The sequence below is a fragment of the Astyanax mexicanus genome, chromosome 20, assembly GCF_023375975.1.
Source record: "Astyanax mexicanus isolate ESR-SI-001 chromosome 20, AstMex3_surface, whole genome shotgun sequence".
In the NCBI taxonomy this organism is placed as follows: Eukaryota; Metazoa; Chordata; class Actinopteri; order Characiformes; family Acestrorhamphidae; genus Astyanax; species Astyanax mexicanus.
Window position 1 is genome coordinate 8,947,327 of NC_064427.1, and position 21,769 is coordinate 8,969,095.

At 37.0% G+C, this 21,769-nt stretch overlaps 3 protein-coding genes across 30 annotated transcripts in view; all 3 read left to right on the forward strand.

The window, feature by feature from the left end:
* Positions 1-12,543, forward strand: part of LOC103026865 (protocadherin alpha-C2) — a 105,069-nt gene extending 92,526 nt beyond the window's left edge. For 19 of the 28 annotated variants that reach the window (XM_049468696.1, XM_049468694.1, XM_049468695.1 and 16 more), the window contains one exon: positions 9,502-12,543. In XM_049468696.1, coding sequence (XP_049324653.1) covers positions 9,502-9,812 — 311 coding nt within the window. In that variant the 3' untranslated portion in view covers positions 9,813-12,543. The remainder of the gene's footprint in view (positions 1-9,501) is intronic. The other 9 variants (XM_049468707.1, XM_049468705.1, XM_049468703.1 and 6 more) reach the window with 1 other exon arrangement.
* A 3,227-nt stretch (positions 12,544-15,770) lies between these two features.
* LOC125784897 (protocadherin gamma-A11-like) lies at positions 15,771-18,385 on the forward strand. The gene has a single exon (XM_049469062.1). It carries the CDS (start codon positions 15,971-15,973, stop codon positions 18,383-18,385), a length of 2,415 nt encoding a protein of 804 aa, XP_049325019.1. The 5' UTR covers positions 15,771-15,970.
* A 398-nt stretch (positions 18,386-18,783) lies between these two features.
* LOC125784898 (protocadherin beta-16-like) lies at positions 18,784-21,693 on the forward strand. Its single transcript, XM_049469063.1, has 2 exons — positions 18,784-21,355; positions 21,687-21,693. The coding sequence occupies exons 1-2, from the start codon at positions 18,948-18,950 to the stop codon at positions 21,691-21,693; spliced, it is 2,415 nt and encodes an 804-aa protein (XP_049325020.1). The 5' UTR covers positions 18,784-18,947.
* The last annotated feature ends 76 nt before the right edge of the window (positions 21,694-21,769 follow it).

Consider the following 21,769-nt stretch of genomic DNA (forward strand, 5'->3'; position numbering starts at 1 on the left):
ACAGTCTGATAGAGCCTTGCTGGACTAGATCGACAGGAGCTTAGGAGTTAGGTAGAAAGACAAGAAGGAGAAATCTATTCGTTTTTTTTGTTGTTGTTGTTGTTGTACCTAATTGCTAATTGGTGTTGAATTGAATAGGTTTCAATATATATTAGCCTGATTTATGCATAACACAACCACATTTGATATGTGTTTAGGGTCACTGTCCTTTTGGAACAGTCAAATATTCCAGTTGTTAACATCACGACCATGTTTTATGCCAATGAACTGAGGTAGTCCTTGATGAGGTATTCCTTATTATTCCTTAGCATATCCCTGTCCCAGTCTCCTCAGGCCATGTTGCTACCACCACCATGCTTAACAGTAGGTACAATCTTCTTGGCCTTAAAACTGTTAAAGATCAGTACATTTATCCCATGTACTTCCTTAAAAATAAGGATTGAAGGATTTCATTGAAGAACCCCTTTGAGTTCCAAAATGAAGCTTGTAGATGTTTGTAACAGGAATATGTTCATGTAAAGAACCTTTAAATTGGAACATTATCTTTAAATCAGGTAGAGATTCTTCAGAACTCAGTATTATTAGGACTGTATAATTATGTGTACTTGATTGGCTGCTTATTTTGATTTGAAACTAAAGGAGTATAACTGTGTTGTCCATGTGATGATAGTAGGTTAGTTGAATATAATAGTCTCTGTAATGGAATATTTGCATTCCATTACTGTAATAACTGCAATTACCCACTACTGAATTGGATGCATAGTAATTACATTGGAATAGTGGCGCGAAACAAAAATTATAACGTGTTAAAATTTCTCCTCGTCAGTCCCTTCAATAGAACATGATACACTTGTGCGCTACTTCATTCTCGGCTTTGTGTTGGGCTCTCGAAGGTGACCGGTGCCAAGTGCCAAGCTGGTATCGACTTGGTGCAGATGTGTTGTGTAAGCACTGCGTTGCTTCAGTTTAGAGCGCATGGTAATATATTCAGCTCAATACTATTTTGCAGCAAAGGCCTGTGAGGAAAAACAGAGCCATGGAGGAGAGTTGAGAGGAAAAAATGAAGTAGGTGAACAAGCAGAGGAGATGGCAGATAGGCTGGATGGGGACTCTATACCGAGAGGTATGTGAAGGATGGACGGAAGGCAGGGAGGGGATGTGGGGGGTTGGAGATGCACACTTCAGGATTGGCAGGCCCCTGCGGTGGTCTTGTTGCTAGGGAACACTGTGTGACTTGTTGCCAAGCAACAGCGCTGAACTCCGAGATATAGCTGCTGCAGCGGCAAAGAGTGGGCGAGCGAAAGATGGGGGAGGCAGTTTCCATAGCAACCATTCATACTTGGGAAGGGAGAGAGAGAGAGGTAGGGTAGGGTGAAGGGAGGAAAGAGAGATGGATCAGGGAACAAAAGAAAGAGAGGAAAAGACAGGCAAGGTGGGTGAGAGAAAAGGGGGCAGTTAGCTAAAGATAGAAACAAGGCTGATTTGATCATGAGTGTAGGGTATGTATATGTTGGAGGATTATCACCCCATGTATTGACAATCAGTAATATAGACTGGGTCACACTGCAAATCATACTGGAAAGAGATGAAAAATATATTTAATAATGTAGGCCATTTGAATGCAAAACTGGGGTACCACTATTTATAAAGTCCCCAGACATCTGGATAGTATGATGCATGCTATGAGCTTTGAGACACAGCACAGAGAGCCATATAAATGCATACTCAAAATTAATGTTGCCAAAAAAGGATTTAGCTCAATAAAATAACCACTTTATTATTTTTTTAACTAGTTATTCAAATAAGTGCTTTTAGTTTTTTTTTAACATGCTATTCCTAAAAGGTCTTCACTACTGATTTCTGTAATAGTTAAAATTTTCCGATTTGATTTGGTGCGCTTCACTTCGAAATTGGTTTATTTAGGGATATTTCAGTTACAGTTTCTGGTTTTGTTTTGATCTGAGAAGATATTTTTAAAGAACTAATTTTGTAATTGTACAAGGATCACTTAACCTACCATTATTACAAATATTACCATTATACCATTTATTTAATTATTTTTATTAGCATTTAACATGTCCATAACACTACAACAGTGTAAATGTTATATAAACGTATACTTGGCTGTGATTCTCACACACTTTCACACAACTGTTATGTCAGGAAAAACCTTAATCTTAACCTTAAAATAGGCTTTATAATAGGAGTGGGCGAAATGGTCCTAAAATAATATCACGATATTTCATGGTATTTTCACGATAACGATACTCTTGGTGATATGACAAAACATTGAATAAAAAAAATATTTGAAGAATACACTTCTGCAACAAAATGAAAATTTTATTTTATTATTGCACACGGTATGATATGATATGATATGATATGATATGGCACACCACTAACTGAGATATTAAAAAATACAGGAATTTGATCAGATTTGTAACAGAACTCCAAATATCTCAATATATCCAGGATTAAAGTAGAATAAATGATACTGGACAGATATTATCTGACTCTAGCAGATATATAATGGGAAATGAGAACAGTGTGAATTTTTCTTTTTTTATAAAAACAGTAAAAAAAAAAAAAAAAGTTGTACTCTGATGTGATAATTAGGGGTGGGTGATATGGCACGATATTTCAGAGTATAATATCGTACACAATATTCAAAAATGTTTGCGATATCATTGCATATGAAACCTATATATGGCACATCCTTACTTTAAAATCCTATTTAAATTGCAACTTACGGTTTTATAATGCTTTGCTTTGGTCTAGCTCTTTTCTACCTTCATTTGTGAATCCGAAAAAAATAACCAAACTGCTTTCTGCCTTTCGAGGTCTTCTTTTAAGATCAACTTGATCGCTAGATTTTGCTGAATGATGAGGCGCTTCAATAAACCCGGTGACAGTGCAGAGCATCTACCTTATTTTATTGCATTGACAATGTGGAATAATGTGGGTTTGCATTGATTTGTAAAAAAAAAAAAAAAAAAAAATATATATATATATATATATATATATATATATATATACAGTATATATATATATATATATATATATATATATATATATATATATATATATATATTATTGCAATGAGTAACGATGCCAGTAGTTACAAATACAGCATTTTAGTACTTAACCCTTGTGTGGTGTTCGGGTCTGTGGGACCCGTTTTCATTTTTCATCAAATGATACTGAAAAAATATTTTTTCTAACTCAAACTCATTGGCATTGGCTCATTTTTTTTTGTGAAAAACATATATCAAAACACATTTTCGATAAACACACACTGTACACCCCCCCCCCCCCCCACACACACACACACACACACATTTATATTACATACAGTATGTTTGGCCAAGGGTTAATAAACATTGCTTCATTTGTAAATTTGAAACTAAACAAATTTTCTACTCATATCTTGAGTTTAATTCATTTTCTTTTACATTTTATTAAAAAACTAATAAAAAAAAGAGTAGCACTTTTTAAAAGAAATGTAACATAAGAAAGGTAAAGGGCAAATATTAACCATGTAAGCTGTTTATATTGCTTGCAATTTAGGTGAAGCAAGCATGTGTAAAGCATTTTAATGTAGAATTGCTTAATTTTGCTGAATTAAATACAAGTAACAAAGTAAACAAATAACAAAAATATGAACACCACACAAGGGTTAAATACAGTAGTTAAGTAGTACTACGTCATTATCTCTGAATACTGATTTGCAGGGTCAGATGTCATTGCATGGACAAAAAAAAGAGATTTATGCACACACAAGGGAAGAAAAATAAATATTTTTTAAGATATAAGAATCAATTTCAGGTAATTCAAATGAAGATTAATTAGTAAAGCAGGGATGAGCGACTGTATACTGATAAGTTATACTAAAGGAGCTGCACAGAAACGTGTAGAGAAAGCTGTTTGAGCATGATATTCATAGGAATGTGTTCTAAATAAAGCTCAGGAACTTGGCGTATCTTTATCTATCTCAACAGAGTCGTCTGCTGCTTTTGGAACTGTCTCGCACCTGAATGCAAATGAGGAGCGGGTTCACACTAAATGAGAACATGGCAGAGTACAAAGCAGACAGATACAGACGGAGCATGAGAGATGTGTCACAAAGAAAAAGATATCAGCAAAAGAGAGAGAGAGAAGAGGAAAGTCACAGATGGGGAGAAAAAAGCAAAAAAAAAAAGATGACAGTAGAACTATGTTTAGTGGAGGGCGAGCATGGGTGTGGTTAGGATTTTCACAGTTAAATCTAAGTATTTTTGGTTTATGCAGAGAAGAGTTCACTTGAGCTTTTTGTGGACTGTATTTGAAATATTGTTTTATCATAAAATAACTAAAAACTGGGCTAAAAACGTATGCATTTGTCCCCTATGCATTATGGTGCAAAATGTATGGGTAACTTTAATAGCAGATTATTTGATCAGTTATGTTTTGCTCACAACTGCAGACAGCCAAACCTACTGCACCTGATCATAGTTCCAAACGTAACCTAATCTAAATTTAACCCAACCTTAACCCTAGCCCTTCCTTAACCCCACTTCTGCATGAGTTTCCATCCATTAATTCCTTTTTTATAAGCGTCATAATGAAGAAAACTAGGCTAAATGCAGCTGTAGCGACACTGTTTTCTCAATTCATCTTCAGGTCAATGGCTGACAGGTTGTGTATACTTAGAAAAACAGTGTAACCAGTGGACAGGACAACACTTTTAGTTGTACAGTATATGTAAAGATTTTATGAGATCTTATTGGTTGTACAGCTCTTGTTAGACATCATGGGGTGGGTTTTACTTTTAGGAGACCCTTGATGTCAGACCCATGTTTTAATTAAGGTATTTTCTGATGTCTTTATGTGTCTACAGTATATTTCAGACTGGCTTAGAGGGATATTGACTTTCTTTTTTTAATTAAGTGAATACTGCTATATATTTAGTTATAGTTGTTTTAATATGCCTTCACAATTGTTGCTTTTTCTTCATTTAGCACCTTCAACTTTTATATATAATGTATTTATTTCATTTTAGTGTTTTTTTTCCTTTTAATGTTTATTATATTTAGGGCTATGTGAAAACACTGAAAGCAATGTGGTCATGGCCCATCTAATCACCTGGACTCTACTGACTCTACCCCTCGTTCTTTCCTCATGAGAAACAAAAAGTCGGCATAGCTTCCCTGCACTGACACGCAACACAATACACACACACACACACACACTAATACCCCGGCCATAACAGGGGCTGGGGGAAATGAAGTGAGGGGTGATTAACTCGTGAACACATGGGTCACTCTCACCAGAGACGAGAGGTTTTATTTGGTTTTGCTCCACAGAAACACTATCGCTCTACGCCGCCATATTTGACCTTTTCAGCCAAATTAGCTCCACCTAGCTGAAGGGGAAATGCAGAATGCCCCATGTCTGTGTATCTGTGTTTTTAAAAAAAAGAAGCGACAGAGAGAGCAAGTCATTTCTAGCTGATGTTCTGCCATCTGCTCTATAGAAATGTTATATATTGTGAAAAATCAGTAAACTATGCAAAGAAGCATTGACTCTACTATGGAACCCTTGATGAACCTAGTATTTGTAATGGCGCAGATGATTAATTACATTTGTAACACATAATAGCAGATGGCAAAAAGGCCAATGGACCTTGACAGACATTCATATTTATTAATATTAATTCATTCTCCAGACATGTGACTATATTAAGCACATTATTATATTAGACAAAATGAAATTGACCTTGGTGTCAGATTGCAGGTTTATTTATCTGTCATTTGCGCTCAGTTTTTTTTTTTTTTTTGTATAATATTCAAACAAATACACATAAGCAAGGCTTGAAAAAAAATACTTTTAAAGACCAAGACACTACAGGGTGGAATAAGTGGCTCAAGTATCACCCATTTAACTCATACTGCAACCTTAATCCTTGGTTATTTGCACTTAAAGGACCATACACTCTTTAAAATGTACAAATGGTCCTACAAATGGTTCTTTGAGTGATGCCATGGAATATCCACTTTTGACGAATAAATTTCAATAAAGTCAATTCAGACTCAAGTCAAGTTGGTAAAGAGTTTAAGCTACAGTGTAACTGCAGACTAAAATGTGTTTCAGTTCTAAGGCTCCTGTTTTGCACAGTATTGTTTGCCCTTTGTGAGAAGTGGCATTTGTGAAAGTGTCTCTCTATTGAATCACTTGACAATGGTTTTCTTTTGCCAATGTGGTTTTATCACAATAGAGGATTGTAGGAAACCATGTTCTAAGCTCAAAAATGGGCCCAAATCCAACACATTGTGTCATTATATTAAAGTGGGTCAGGTATTGACTCTATTAAGGTCAATTTATTCCAATCTTTGTTTCTTTTTTCATTCCACAGGACTTATCAGGCCTGTGCACATACAACTGGCACACGCAACCTCCTCAAATAGATACATTCTCAGAGCTCAGGAGGAGGGATATTATAATAGATAATCCCTGCTAGGTTATGCATTTATTAAAATAGAATGTGTGCCGTGCTTTCAGAATGAACCTACAGACAAAAAACAAACAGAATCTCTTTTCAGGGCCAGAGTCTGATCTAAATAAAACACAGAGAGGAAAGTAGGTCAAAGCACAGAGTAACTGGTGTGAAGCTCAGAGCGGAGGGCACTGCTTCTGCAGGGAAAGTAGCGCAGACTCTCTCTCTCTCTCTCTCTCTCTCTCTCTCTCTCTCTCTCTTTATCTCACTCATCCATGCAGTGCTGTTTTCCCTTTCTCATGAGGACACACAATCTTAATAATGAAGATAGTATAAAAGAAGAACATCCTGCTCTGGTGCTTGGTATGATGTGTCGTGTTAGCTTCCACATATTCCACTCCTTCTCTAAAGCTAATTCCTTTCTCCTTAGTTTGTCAAACCCCTCAGAAGGTCAGCCCCTTCTACTGTGACCTCACATGTTCCCAGCATCCCTTTGGTCAGATACAAGCCTGTCCCTGGTGTCTGTACAAAAGTCAGTTTAGTCCCGTGTCATTGCTTTAAAGCTTTTTTCTTTCATCTGTTCTTTGTGGCTTGTAGGAAGGAACTGTTAATGGTGATGACTTTAAAGGATATCTCTTTTTTTTTACAGTCTGGCTCTTGGCTTGGATGTGTGGCTTTACGAAATTAAACAATATGTTGGATGTTCTTTAAAAATGTATTTTATGTACAGAAATGGTTCTTGAACCCTATCATTCTTTCCAGTGATACACTGGGTGATACATCCCACTTTATGATGGCCCATCCCAGGTGGGTTCCCCTGACCACACACAAATCGACCCTACTTCTGGACATGGCTAACAATAAACCAGAAACATATTCAATGCAATCACACAAATGCACATGCCACTGAAATGGCAACTCTGCAAATGCTCGATCCTGCCGCACAAATTCAGTGTGTATTGGAATGCTAAAGTGGCAGTTTAAAAGCTCATTATTTATGGCTTACAGTGGACAAATCATCGCGCCATGCCAGTTAACTGGAAAAAAAAACACAATATGGTACAAGAAAACATGACTGTACCACCACTTGTCACAATGCTCAGAATCCAGCTTGCGTTTACATTGCAATATTACAGTGCCGCAGTAACAACTGCTTATGTTATATGATGGAACGGAAAATTTGAATACAATTTTTACGTGACCCACTGTGTGTTTTTGGTGTGGATAATCAGTTACATCTGTAATATGCATCTAGCGTGATCTAATGGTTTATCTTTGGTCACACAATTTTATACTGTCACTGATGTTGTACTAAGGTAGAAGTTGAGTGTTTTAAGGTCCCTTTTCATTGGCTGCTAATGGAGTCAGTTCAGACTCAAGTTGGTAAAGAGTTTATGCTACAAGATTCTGTGACTGATTTACGTGTGACTGAAGTCGGACGCAATTTTAAGGCAAAACATTGAGTCTCAGCCCATCATACACTGCACGACTTTCACTCTAACTGTAAGCCACAACTGGAAACCGGGGCTACAAGTCGTGTAGTGTAACTCCAGCCTAAAATGTGTTTCAGGTCTAAGGCTCCTGTTTTGCACAGTATTGTTTGCATTTGTGAAGTATCTCTCTATTGAATCACTTGACAGTGGTTTTCTTTTGCCAATGTGGTTTTATCACATACTGTTAAATAACAGTCCTTGATGTGGTGCCGTCTGTGGGATTGGAGATCATGAGTGTTTAACCAAGGCTTAAGCCCTTGCCCTATATACACTGAATTTAAATGAATCATTTAAGGATATCATGCACTCCAGTGAGAAGAATATACAAATCTCCTCCACTCTTTCTATGAGGAACATTGTTTTTAAACATTTACCATGCATTATTGTTTTATTTTGCATTTGTTGCATATTTTGCATTTATTGCAAACTGGAGATAATCTACTTATGTTTACCTTTAAAAAACTGGACACTGCTTTTGTACCAAAACATGATTATGGTCACATGTTGACTTAACCTATTTATTATTTTTATTATTTTATATTATATTATATATTTATTTACTTTTTTTACCATATTACTAGCCCTAAAATTCCCCATCCCAACTCTTTGGTCAGGAAAATGTTTATACCTAGTTGAGTGTAGTTCAATACTGAGTGCTATCTCTGATGTGTGCCAATAATTTGCCCCTTTTGAAAGAGCTTAACATGTTTTCCACGAACACAGAATCACATTATCTTTCCACATGGTTGTTTAACAAGTGAGAAGCTACTCACTTGTTAACCCAATCGCTTAGGGTTAAATAACTTGTTTCCAGCTGAAATATAATTACCTATGCAGTAATTATGTACTTCTTTAATTAAATCCAGCTGGTGGCCTTTTTTAACCAGGCAGTGTATTTTTTTATATATAGTTATGAGGCATTTATGTAACATGACCATCTCCTTACAGCTGTAACATAAATGTAAGTCATAAATAGCACTGCTGTCTGGAAAATAAAGCAAAGATTTGCTATGGTGGTGTCAGCGTGCATATACTGGAACATTGTTTTCCCTATAAAGGACGCTCTAAACCCAGCCCTAAATGTTATATATAAAGTTAAATATTGGGTGTAAATCTCATGTTGCTATGTTGGTAAGAGGCAAGTACTGCACTAGCCTATGGTTTCTAATAAATTACAATAATTTAGTTTTATGTAACCCACACTACAAACTCATTGTGTTCATTCATAAAAAAAAGTAATTACTATCTATGCCCAGACTAGTGGCTGGGCTAATTGCCAGTGTTGGTCACAGTAAGATGAATTAGCATGTGGAAATGTTGCAAGTAGTATGTGGCACTACTAATCAAAACATTTGGTCTTGTGTTAAAGAATCATCCATTTATTCTGTCTTTCTGGAACCAAAAGTGGTTCTAACTTTATATCACTCCAAAGAATCCTTTTCATCACGCTTATTTTTAAGAGTATGTGAAGTATATATAAGTGACCTAATGTTCCTTTCTCCTTTCTCTTTTTTTCTCTCTCTTTCTCTCATTTAGATGGTGAAGGTGAAGGACAACTCTCTCCACCTGTCGGAGCTGGGATCAACAGCAATAGCTGGAGCTTCCGTTATGGTGCGGGCCCAGGTTACGGCCCCCCACAGGCCCTGAAGCCTGGGGAGATCCCTCCTGAAGCCTTCATCATCCCAGGCTCCCCAGCCATAATCTCCATCCGTCAAGACCCAGGAGCCTTGGATGATAAAGGTGACTTCATCACCTTCGGCAAGAAAGAGGAGGCTAAAAAGAAAAAAAAGAAGAAGAAGGAAAAGAAGGAGAAGAAAGACAAAGGAAAAGATGATGGAGAAGAGTAGAGGAGCGGGGACTGAAGTCGGTAGCAAAAACTCACGTTCAGTGAAAAAGAAACAAAAAATAAAAATGATAAAATGTGAGTACAGAGAGGAGAGCCTTTTTAAGTCCAGCTCTCATTTAGGGGAAGCGCTGCCCTGCGCTAATCAGAAGAGACCCTTCTCTCTTTACCCATCTACTCATTATGCCCTACGATTCTACATTATGCCTGGCTTCCAGGAGGCAATAATTGGCTATCGCACTATTTATGTATGTTTCTTAGATGAAAGAATCCTAGTCCACATGTTTCTAAGAAGCATTCTAAACACGTAAGAACTTAGGGCACTGTGTTGTGCCCTAGAATGAACCATGAACACTTGCCCTTCATAAACCCAAAGGTCTAAGAATGGAAAGGGAGTCTCCTGTTCCTCAAGTCTTCTTCACAACTAGGACTTCAGAGAGAAAAAGAGCAAAATGCGGGCTTGGTCTTCAGTATGAAATCAACAAATTTGTATTGTAAATTCGACACAAAATGTGTCTGCAGAAAATGTGACTCTAATAATCTGGCAACAATGATGTCTGTGTGAGATTGAGGCTGATTAATCAAAATCACTTCAGGGGTAGAACAGTAGCAGCGTGTTTTATATATAGATATACAGAAATATATATATAGGTATTGTTCACAGCGCCCCCTGCTGGCACCTCACACCCAATAAGAGTGCTTTACTGTGTTAAAAACGAAATACAGCTTTGTGAATATATCATCTCAAAGTGATGCCTACAGACGAAAATATTCAACACACAATGACACGATGTGTGTTTCTATCACACCAGACCTAATAGTACCTAATAGTGTAGAAACGACACCAGTCCAGCAGTGCCAGGATGGACACACTCGGCACATGGCAGTCTGCTCACCATGCATCATCATTAGCGTAGACCACATCCAACACAACCCAGAACACAGTGCAGGACGCAGTGAGGTGGTGCTGCAGCCTCGTGGAGTCTGTAATATAGGCAGGAATGGTGCTTGTTGCTTCATGTCAAATCAAGCCTGATCCCTTTGCCTCTGTTGTGAATGTTCAGTAGATGTTCTTCAAGCTCTCGCTCTGTCTCCCTTTCAGCTCTTTGCCTTTCAGTGCTTGTAAGATTTGCTACCCCCTCCCACCCACAAACACAAACACACACACAAACACACACAATCCTCACACTCATAGTCACGCATTAGGGTGGCCGAAGCCAAAGCTGCCCCCTTGTGACTATATTGCCTACCATGGCAGGATGGACTGAATAACAGAGACCTGTCTCAAGATCACTTCTATCCCTGTCAAGTCAACTGAGCCTCAGCACTGTTACTGAAACTCACAGCTCCTGTTACTGGAACTGAACTCTTCCCCAGGGAATATAAGCAAGCACATGTGTCATCCCTTTCATCCACAAGCCAGTGGTTTAACAGCAGTGCAAAGGACGTGGGCATCCCTTTTCTGGAGGCGAAGAGTTGTGTACAGTAGATAGGCCTACATTTACTTTCATTTTATGGAGCTTGGTTTGACCAAATGTATAAAGGGTGGGTCATATACAACATAGTAGACTACAGAGATATTAAAGACTGATGCAGCATATTCTTTTGTTTTAGTTGTGTAAAATAAAAAATAAAAAAATGAATTAAGCACTGAAAAGTGATGGATCTACAACAGAAGAAGGTTTCATGTCTGTATTGTCTATGCTTTCTTTTCTTATCCTTAGAGGGTTTGGCAAAAATGGTTTGGTGACCTCTATGCTTTTTATTCTTTTCTTTTTTTTACTCTTGGCTGTAGGACTATTATTAAAGGTATGGGGGAGATGTTGGCGCTGCTATAAGACTGCATTCTCACCACACACAGACACAGACACACAGACACACACACACAAATGTAAACATACAAACACATACACATACAAATATGTCCAGACACACATCACATACATTCACACAGCCTCCTTCAGGTGTGGTTTAGTGCTGTCAAATCACTAAATTGCTGTTTGCATGTAATACGCGGAATAACAAAAACTATATATAGATATATATAGATAGATATGTTTTTCATAAATACTTTCAGTCATTTCCCTTAAAAATGGAGACGTATATAGTCTCTGCTGAGTTATTTTGAATTCTTCATTCAGATTGAAATGTACAAGCACATACATACATACATTCAAATATACAATTTACAGAAAAACAAATGCCCTTTGCCATCAACATTAAACGTAACAATCTAGATATATGTAATGATGTAGTGTTATGCTCTGACTTTTTATACCCACACACACACACATACACACACACACATATATATGTATGTATACTTTTGTTTCTTTTTGGTTTTATTTTGGCTAATGTGAAATTCATCCATATATCCATTCTACAATGTCAAACTCTTTTTTTTTTCATTATAAATGACAAAAATCATTATAAAAACATTTAAAAAATGACAAAACAAGATAAAAAAAAGTGTATATGTACTCTGCTTGTGTGTTGTGAATGTCTATTAAGTCATTCAGTGCAAGGGTGGCACTATGCTCTTGACTTGGCTCTTGACAGTGCAAATCTGTTGAACAACCTTTTTGTACACCTGCTCATCAGTGTAATGGTAAAATTGTGTTATTTTCTTTTTTTTCCCCTTTTTTCTTTTTTTCTTTTTTATTACTTTATAAAATCTGGTAATGTGTTTTTGTTTATAAATCACAAATAAAGTTTCTTTCATACTTACCTGATAATTGTCCATAAGACTTCTGTTTTTCTCATATTAGCCAGGAAGGTCATTATGCTATAAAGCCCCAGTTGTTTTTAATCATTTGATTAATTAAGCCACAATATAATATAGTGTGGTAACTGATTTTTTTTTTGAGACTGTGAAATTATATTGTGATGCCACAAAATAATACATGTTGTGACATCCATATATTACCTTGTAGCCATTGCTTCTTAAAAACAGCCATTATGGTTGTGAGTCTTCATAGTTGCAAGCTTTAAATGTGTGTATACCAGAAACAGAAAAATATTTGAATTTAAAATGTTGATTGATGTAGATAAGTGTAAGTGTGGACTGTGGGGTGGATAGCAAATCAAAAAGCCTCCCACACATTTTTAATAAGGAATAGATCTATACAGCTATCTTTAATGGAAGCTCTCGAAATGACTATGCACACCATAGTCTGAGTTTTATAATAATAATAATAAATAATAAAGGTGATCTGCCATTGTATAAAATTCCAACCCACACCATTACAACAGGTCTTCTGGATGTGTGACACAAACCTTCATCTTGGTACCGACCACAGAGCCTTCCTAGTGGGTCAAATTCAATGATGAGTCCCACTTTAGTCTTTAATTGTTCCTGATGAGATTTATCTTCCTTTCGAATAGCCTTGCAAATCAACATCTAATCTACAAAGCCACAGATGGACTCCAGGCAGACATAAAATACCTATTATTCACTTATAGAATACAAGCAAGCATATTAACTAACATCTGGGGAAAGAAAAACTTACATTCAAACAGTAAAAACTTAATTCAAATCAGTATAATATGGCAGTGCTGGAGAAAAAAGATGCTTTTAAGAATAGTCAGTGTTGATAAGGGGACAGATGAAAAAAAGAGAAACAACTTTGGATTTTTTTTCCCACACACAAAATGAGAGATGGAATTTCTACTAATGTGGCCTCAAAATTAAAACAAGGTAACTAATTCTGTATATTTGTCCTCATAAATAACTTGTGACTTTAGTTGTATTAGTTTGTACTAATATCAGTACATAAAAATAACTATGGACACAAGCATATTTAAAAAAAAAAAAAAAAACGTTTTCCATACTGCAGCGTTTTTGCCTACTTGAAATTATTAATTTCATCCTCAGTTAAAATAATCTTTTATCATAATATTCTTCCCTGATTGTTCCATACCATCAGAATGCAACTGGAACTTACTGTAATGAATCATACCAAATGTGCAAAATTGTTTAGATTAATAATGGATAAGGCTATTATTATTTGCAAATCACTACTAAATCATTGCAGTGTTTGATTTGTTCACAAGCTAATGTATAAAACAATGCAGAACAACCTCAAAAGGTTGTGAGAGTATGGAAAACACAAATAAAAATAAATCCCAGTGTTTTTTACATTTACATAGATTTTTCTTTTGACTAAAAACTGTATTAACCCAATATATTTCATGTTTTGTCTGCTTACATTCCATAAAACATTTTTTTTTTAATTAAAAAACGTGTTGCCAGCCTAAAATAGCAGGCCAATTCAATACCAATACCCTCTTAAGTTAGGCAGACAAAACATTAAATATATTGAATTCATGCTGTCTACCAAATAAAAAATAAGATAATGGAAATTAAAATACTGTTTTTTTTTTTTTTGTTTGTTTTTTTGGTATTTTCCATACAGTCACATTATTTCCAGATTTGGGGTTGTACAAAGATTACAATATAATCAGTGCAGTTAAGTTAAGTTAAGATTTTATCCAAAAGATAATAATGTATTTGCATTACACTCTAAAATATTATGTTTTTACTTGGGGAACCGATTGCCTTGAAAAAGTTAATATGAAAATATGTAAAATACGTAAATATGACTCTAATATTCAAGTAATGTTTATTTAATGTTTAATATTAAAGTGTACATAAAATGCAGTTCTGCCTACTAGATATTTTTAGTTGCAATTTCTAAGTGTTATCAAAATTAATATAAGAAAAGTTCTACTGAAAACTATAAGAAATATAAGAAAACTACTGAATATTAGCCTAATTTTTTTTGCATAATAAGCGTGTCTCCCACGGTAAACCCATCCGTGTTCATTCTTGTGGATAAGGACTACCTTCCCTTAGGTATTTAGTTAATCATTAAAAAATAAAAAATAGAAACATTGCCAGTGTAGTTTTTAGCCTCTTAATATGACTATTTCTTTTTCAGGCAAGATCAACTTGTTTTCGCTTCATGGTCCTCCTTCCTTTCTGCCAGATGATTCATTACCTGTGAAAATAAATCCAGCGCAGAATTCCTTCATTGCAGTCTTAGCCAACATGAAGTCGCACTTTGCAGTACAATGGTAACATGCACTTAAATCTTACAACAATGTTGGAATGTGGCCAGGCAGCCATTTTAAAAGATAAAACTGAATACCGGGAAAGTAGCCCTGGTGGGCAAGAATGCACACTGATTGTGAGTTGTTGGAAAGGACACGTCCACTATGCAAATAAATGATGCAAGAAACCACGAGAGAAGACGCATTGGTTAATATGGTGCTACATTATATTTGTAAAATCTACTAAAGTACACCAACCAAAACATACTTCAGTGTATATGTAACGAAGTGTGAATTGGCGTTTAATTTGAAAAATTAAAAAATATATTTTGAAGTGAAAGTGCAGTGTCTAGTCAATGTTCTCCTACACCGCTCCTATGCATATACTCACTATAGAGCTTGATATAGTACAGTGTAATTTACTCACAATGTTATCTGAGAAAAACTAGTGATAAATAGTGTAACTGCAAATAGTGATGAACAGAAATCAGCACAGAAAATTATTTAGATTTATTGTGTAATTTCAAAAAAAAAAAAAAAAAAAAGAATATAATACATTTTTTAATGTATTTTTTTAAATACTATAATTTTGTTTTTTTTTTGTGTTTGTGTTTTTTATGCAGTGCCATCAACAGCAATGTGTCAGCGTCGATTTATTTTAATGGCGCTGTCCGTGGTGCTGAAAGGGCATGACTATTATTAATATTATTAAACAACAACAACAACAAATGTGTTATCTTTTTAATTAATAATTGGGGTCAATATCTTAATATGGATTTATCAAATGAAACTCTTTACCATAAATAATTGTGTTTCATTTTACGTCTTATTACCACTAACACAGCTATTTAAATATTTACTGCTAGATTCAATAAATACTTTTCATATATATCAGTTTGCAGTCACTCTCCCTTACCTCTCGGTGTCGCTCTTTACCAATTCTAAATTCTCAATCAGGGAACCACCCATTATAGGCAGTTATTTTCGTCCCTTCACAAAGAACATAACTGTTTTTTGCAGATCTACGAGACGAAGAAATATACTTAATATACTAATTAAAATATCTAAAACTAAAATATAATTAATAGAATCTCATTTGGATTTGCAAACATGTCCACTACGCTAGACTCTTTCAACAAATGGAGAATTTGGGCTGTGATATTGTATTTATTCCTTGCTCATGCTATTGCCGCAGACCTGCGTTATTCTGTACCGGAGGAAACAAGCACCAAATACACAATCGGGAGCCTAAGTAAGGACCTAAACCTGGATTCCAAAGGTTTGAGATCTCGCAAGGCAAGACTGGATTATCAAGGTGAAAGACGATATTGTGGAGTAGATTTAGATTCGGGACGTATTGTCGTTTTGCAGAGAATCGACCGGGAGGCTCTGTGTGGAACAACGTCTAACTGTCTTTTGCATTTTGAATTTATTCTTGAAAATCCTCTTGAGCTTCACAATGTCATCTTGGAGGTGCTGGACGTCAATGACAACGCGCCTGTGTTTCCAAAAGATTCAATAAAGCTGGAAATCAGTGAGACTGCGTCGACTGGGAGTAAATTTCAAATAGCTTGCGCACGAGATGGGGATATTGGCATTAATTCTGTTAAGAGTTACATTCTCAGTCAGAACAAGCATTTTGATGTTGATGCGAGGTCAAATAGAGACAGGTATGTCGACATTGTTTTGAAAAGCAGCCTCGATCGCGAGACAGAAGCTGAACACACTTTGATCCTGACTGCTCTCGATGGAGGCAATCCTCCGCGATCTGGCACAGTTGTTGTTCACGTAATTGTTATGGATATTAATGACAATACGCCAGTGTTCTCACAGTCTTCATACAAAGTAGAGTTATTTGAAAATTCACCTCCTGGAACAACTGTTGTGAAAATTACAGCCACTGACTTGGATGAAGGTGCAAATGGGCTAATCACCTATTATATTAACCATCTTTCTGATCGGACAAATAATATTTTTCAAATTGACGAAAAGAGTGGGGAAATTTTGTTAATGGGCCAACTTGACCACGAACGTGCATCTGCGTATGAGATGGAGATACAAGCGGAAGATGGTGGCGGTCAGACGAGCCACTGTAAGGTCCTGGTTGAAATAGTTGATGTTAACGACAATGCTCCATTGATAACAGTTAAGACTGTTACGAACCCAATTCCAGAAAATACTGCTCTTGGTTCAGAAGTTGCCATACTAAACGTTAAGGATCACGACTCTGGTGAAAATAGTAGGGTCAGTTGTTCCATTCCCACCAATTTACCTTTTAAACTGCAACCATCAATTAAGAATTATTTTACATTAGTTACCATTGCTTTCCTAGATCGTGAAATAGTCACCGAGTATAATGTCACAATAACAGCAACTGATGGAGGTACACCATCCTTATTCTCAACTACAACTCTGAATATACAGGTAGCAGATGTAAACGATAATCCTCCCGTATTCGAACACCAAATATTTAGTGCATATGTAGCTGAGAATAACAAACCAGGGACATCCGTTTGTTCTGTTACTGCGAGAGATCCAGACTGGAGGCAGAACGGTACAGTTCTGTATTCCCTGGTACCCAGTGAGGTCAATGGTGTTCCAGTGTCCTCATTTTTATCTGTGAATGGAGACACAGGGGTGATCCATGCAGTGAGGTCATTTGATTATGAACAGTTTAGAAACTTTAAAGTTCAGGTTGTAGCAAGAGACAATGGTTCTCCTCCACTCAGCAGCAACATGACTGTGAGTGTGTTCATATCAGATGAGAATGATAACTCTCCACAGATATTATACCCTGCTCCAGAAGGAAAGTCTTTAATGACTGAGATGGTCCCTAAAGCTGCTTTGTCAGGCTCTCTGGTCTCCAAGGTGATCGCTGTGGATGCTGACTCTGGACAGAATGCGTGGTTGTCCTATCACATTATAAAGTCTACTGATCCAGGACTCTTCACCATTGGTCTCCACACTGGAGAGATCAGGGCACAGCGGGACATCGCTGAATCTGACAACATGAAGCAGAACCTTGTTATTTCAGTGAAAGATAATGGACAGCCTCCTCTCTCTACAACCTGTTCTGTATATTTACTAATTTCTGATAATCTCGCTGAAGTTCCAGAACTTAAAGACATGACTTATGAAGAGAATAACTCCAATCTTACATCATATTTGATTATCGCACTTGTTGCTGTGTCCACCTTTTTTCTGACATTCATTATTTTAATTCTGGCTGTGAGGTTTTGTCACAGGAGAAAGCCCAGACTGTTGTTTGATGGAGCAGTCGCCATTCCCAGTGCATATCTCCCTCCCAACTATGCAGAGGTTGAGGGAGCTGGAACTCTCCGCAGTTCCTACAACTATGACGCGTATCTAACAACAGGATCACGCACCAGTGACTTCAAATTCGTGAGATCCTACAACGACAACACACTTCCTGCTGAGTGCACTCTGAGGAAGAGCCCAGATGATTCAAATATAATCAATTTCACCGACGCATGTACAACACTAGAGGTAAGGCATTTAAATTAATATCTTTTTGTTGGTTTTGTGTTTTGTTTGTTTTTGTGGGTTGGCTTTTTTTCTTAAACGGTCTGATTGTGCAGTAATTCATGTTTCACTATTACAAGACAAATGAAAGGATGTTTTGAGAAGTTTGAACACTAAAACTACTTACATCATGAAAGTGTACTTGATTATACGTCATTTCAGCACCCTGGTGGTTGACAGCAACCTTTCGATTAATACACTTGCATTTGTTTCAGCTTCTCGTTTATCATCCAACCGAAAAATATAGAAAAAAATCTGTGATATTTCCTTTTAGGTGCAGTTTATTAACATAACACACTGCGTCGCTGTTCACCTGTCTTAGATGGAGACATTTATTTTTCCGCCCGCTGTGCTAATATGTAAAAGGGAAGAGGCTTCAAGCGGGCTCACAAGGCAGCGACGTTGAAGCATTGTGAGAATATTTTCACGTTAGCTTTTTTTTCATACTTCGGCTGGTTATTTAAATGTTATATTATTATATTAATCAGAAAACAGGACTTTAATCTTGGCAACAGTGGAGGTGCATCAGTTTGGACAGTTTAACATGGAGAACACCGGATTATTTGCTCGTTCTTTTTTGTTTGGCGTGACGTGTTTTTTGATTATGTTATCGAAGGTGAATGGAGATGTAAGTTATTCTGTTCCCGAAGAGAAAAAGATTGGCTCTGTGATTGGGAATCTGGCTAGGGATCTTGGAATTAATGTGAAGACGCTAGCCTTGCGTAAAGCGCGTTTGGATGTCGACGAGGGCAGCAATCGATATTGTGACATAGACATGAATACTGGAGATCTGATTGTCGCTGAGAGAATCGACAGAGAAGAGCTATGTGGACTTACGACTACTTGTACGTTGAAATATGAAGTAATTATTGAAAACCCTCTGGAATTACATCGCATTGTTGTAGAAATTACTGACATTAATGACAACTCCCCCACGTTTGCAAAGGAAATTATCACATTGGAGATCAGAGAATCAGCTGATAAAGGCGCACGTTACGCTGTGAATGAAGCACATGATGCAGACATAGGAATCAATAGCGTACAGAGTTACAAATTGAAAGAAAATTCTTACTTTTCTTTTGTTTTTCATAATAAACCTGGTCAGGAAAAATATGGCGAGTTAGTCCTTGAAAAAGAACTGGATCGTGAACAGGAGCAGGAGGTGAGGCTCTTTCTCACCGCCATCGATGGGGGAAATCCACCTAGATCTGCCTCTGTAGTTATTCAGGTTACTGTACTTGATACTAATGATAATTATCCAGTCTTTAGTCAGCCCGTCTACAAGGTAAGCATACGTGAGGACTCCTCTTATGGGACCACTATAACCACAGTGAGCGCCACGGACGCTGATGAAGGCGCAGATGGCCAGGTGACCTACGAATTTGGACATCTGTCTGGTGACTTGCTTAAATTGTTTTCGCTTGACTCAAAAACGGGAGATTTAATTTTGAATGGTAACCTCGATTACGAAAAACAAACAACGTATGAATTACGAATTCAAGGTAAAGATGGTTCGGGATTGGCTTCTTTTGCTAAAGTTGTGATAGATATAATCGACATTAATGACAATGCACCAACCATACACCTAAAATCATTAAGTAACCCAATTCCAGAAAATGCATTGCCTGGAACAGAAGTAGGTATAATTAATGTACAAGATAAAGATTCTGGGAGAAACCGACATATTCGCTGCAGCATTCAGGGGAACGTTCCTTTTATTTTAACTCCCTCTATTAAGAATTATTTCTCAATTGCCATATCTGGTCCACTTGATCGTGAACTTACATCAGAATACAACATTACAGTTGTTGCTGTGGACGAAGGCACCCTACCATTATCTTCCTTGAAAACGTTTCAGCTGTCTCTGGCTGATGTAAACGACAACATACCTGTATTTGAAGAGCAATCCTATAAAGCTTTTGTAGCTGAAAATAACAAACCAGGCACCTCCGTTTGTTCTGTTACTGCGAGAGATCCAGACTGGGGGCAGAACGGGACAGTGGTGTATTCCCTGGTACCCAGTGAGGTCAACGGTGTTCCAGTGTCCTCTTTTTTATCTGTCAATGCAGACACAGGAGTGATCCATGCAGTGAGGTCATTTGATTATGAACAATTCAGAAGCTTTAAAGTCCAGGTTGTAGCAAGAGACAATGGTTCTCCTCCACTCAGCAGCAACACGACTGTGAGTGTGTTCATATCAGATGAGAATGATAACTCTCCACAGATATTATATCCTGCTCCAGAAGGAAAGTCTTTAATGACTGAGATGGTCCCTAAAGCTGCTCTGTCAGGCTCTCTGGTCTCCAAGATAATCGCTGTGGATGCTGACTCTGGACAGAATGCGTGGTTATCCTATCACATTATAAAGTCTACTGATCCAGGACTTTTCAACATTGGTCTCCACACTGGAGAGATCAGGGCACAGCGGGACATCACTGAATCTGACAACATGAAGCAGAACCTTGTTATTTCAGTGAAGGATAATGGACAGCCTCCTCTCTCTACAACCTGTTCTGTGTATTTACTTATTTCTTATAATCTCGCTGAAGTTCCAGAACTTAAAGACATGACTTATGAAGAGAACAACTCCAACCTTACATCATATTTGATCATCGCACTTGTTTCAGTATCAACTTTCTTTCTGACTTTTATTGTCCTGATCCTCGCTGTAAAGTTTTGTCACAGACGAAAACCCAGACTGTTGTTTGATGGAGCAGTCGCCATTCCCAGTGCATATCTCCCTCCCAACTATGCAGAAGTTGAAGGAGCTGGAACGCTCCGCAGTTCCTACAATTATGACGCGTATCTAACAACAGGCTCACGCACCAGTGACTTTAAATTCGTGAGATCCTACAACGATAACACACTTCCTGCTGAGTGCACTCTGAGGAAGAGCCCTGATTATTCAAATATAATCAGTTTTACCGATGCATGTGAAACACTAGAGGTAAGGCTTTTAAATCAATATATTGTTTTTGTGTTAGTTTTGTGTTTTGTTTGTTGTTGTGGGTTGGTTGATTTTCTAAAACGGACTGATTGTGCAGTAATTTATGTTTCACACTAACAACACTAATGAGAGGATGTTTCGAGAAATTTGCTAACTAAATTTACTTACATCATGAAAGTGGTCAAATTGTACTGGATTTCACGTAAAGGGTTTATTTCAGCACCCCGGTGGTCGATAGCAACCTTTCGTTTAATAATCTTACATTTGATCCAGCTCTCTCGTTTATTATCCATCCGAGAAAACTGTAATACTTATGACATTTCCTTTTTGGTGCAGTTTATGAACTTAACACACTGCGTCGCTGTTTACCTGTCTTAGATTGAGAAATGCATTTTTCCACCCACTGTGCTAATATGTAA

Bases quoted from the DNA above. Each gene is read 5' to 3' on its own strand.
- LOC125784897 (XM_049469062.1), top strand. From the start codon at position 15,971: ATGTCCACTACGCTAGACTCTTTCAACAAATGGAGAATTTGGGCTGTG.
- LOC125784898 (XM_049469063.1), top strand. From the start codon at position 18,948: ATGGAGAACACCGGATTATTTGCTCGTTCTTTTTTGTTTGGCGTGACG.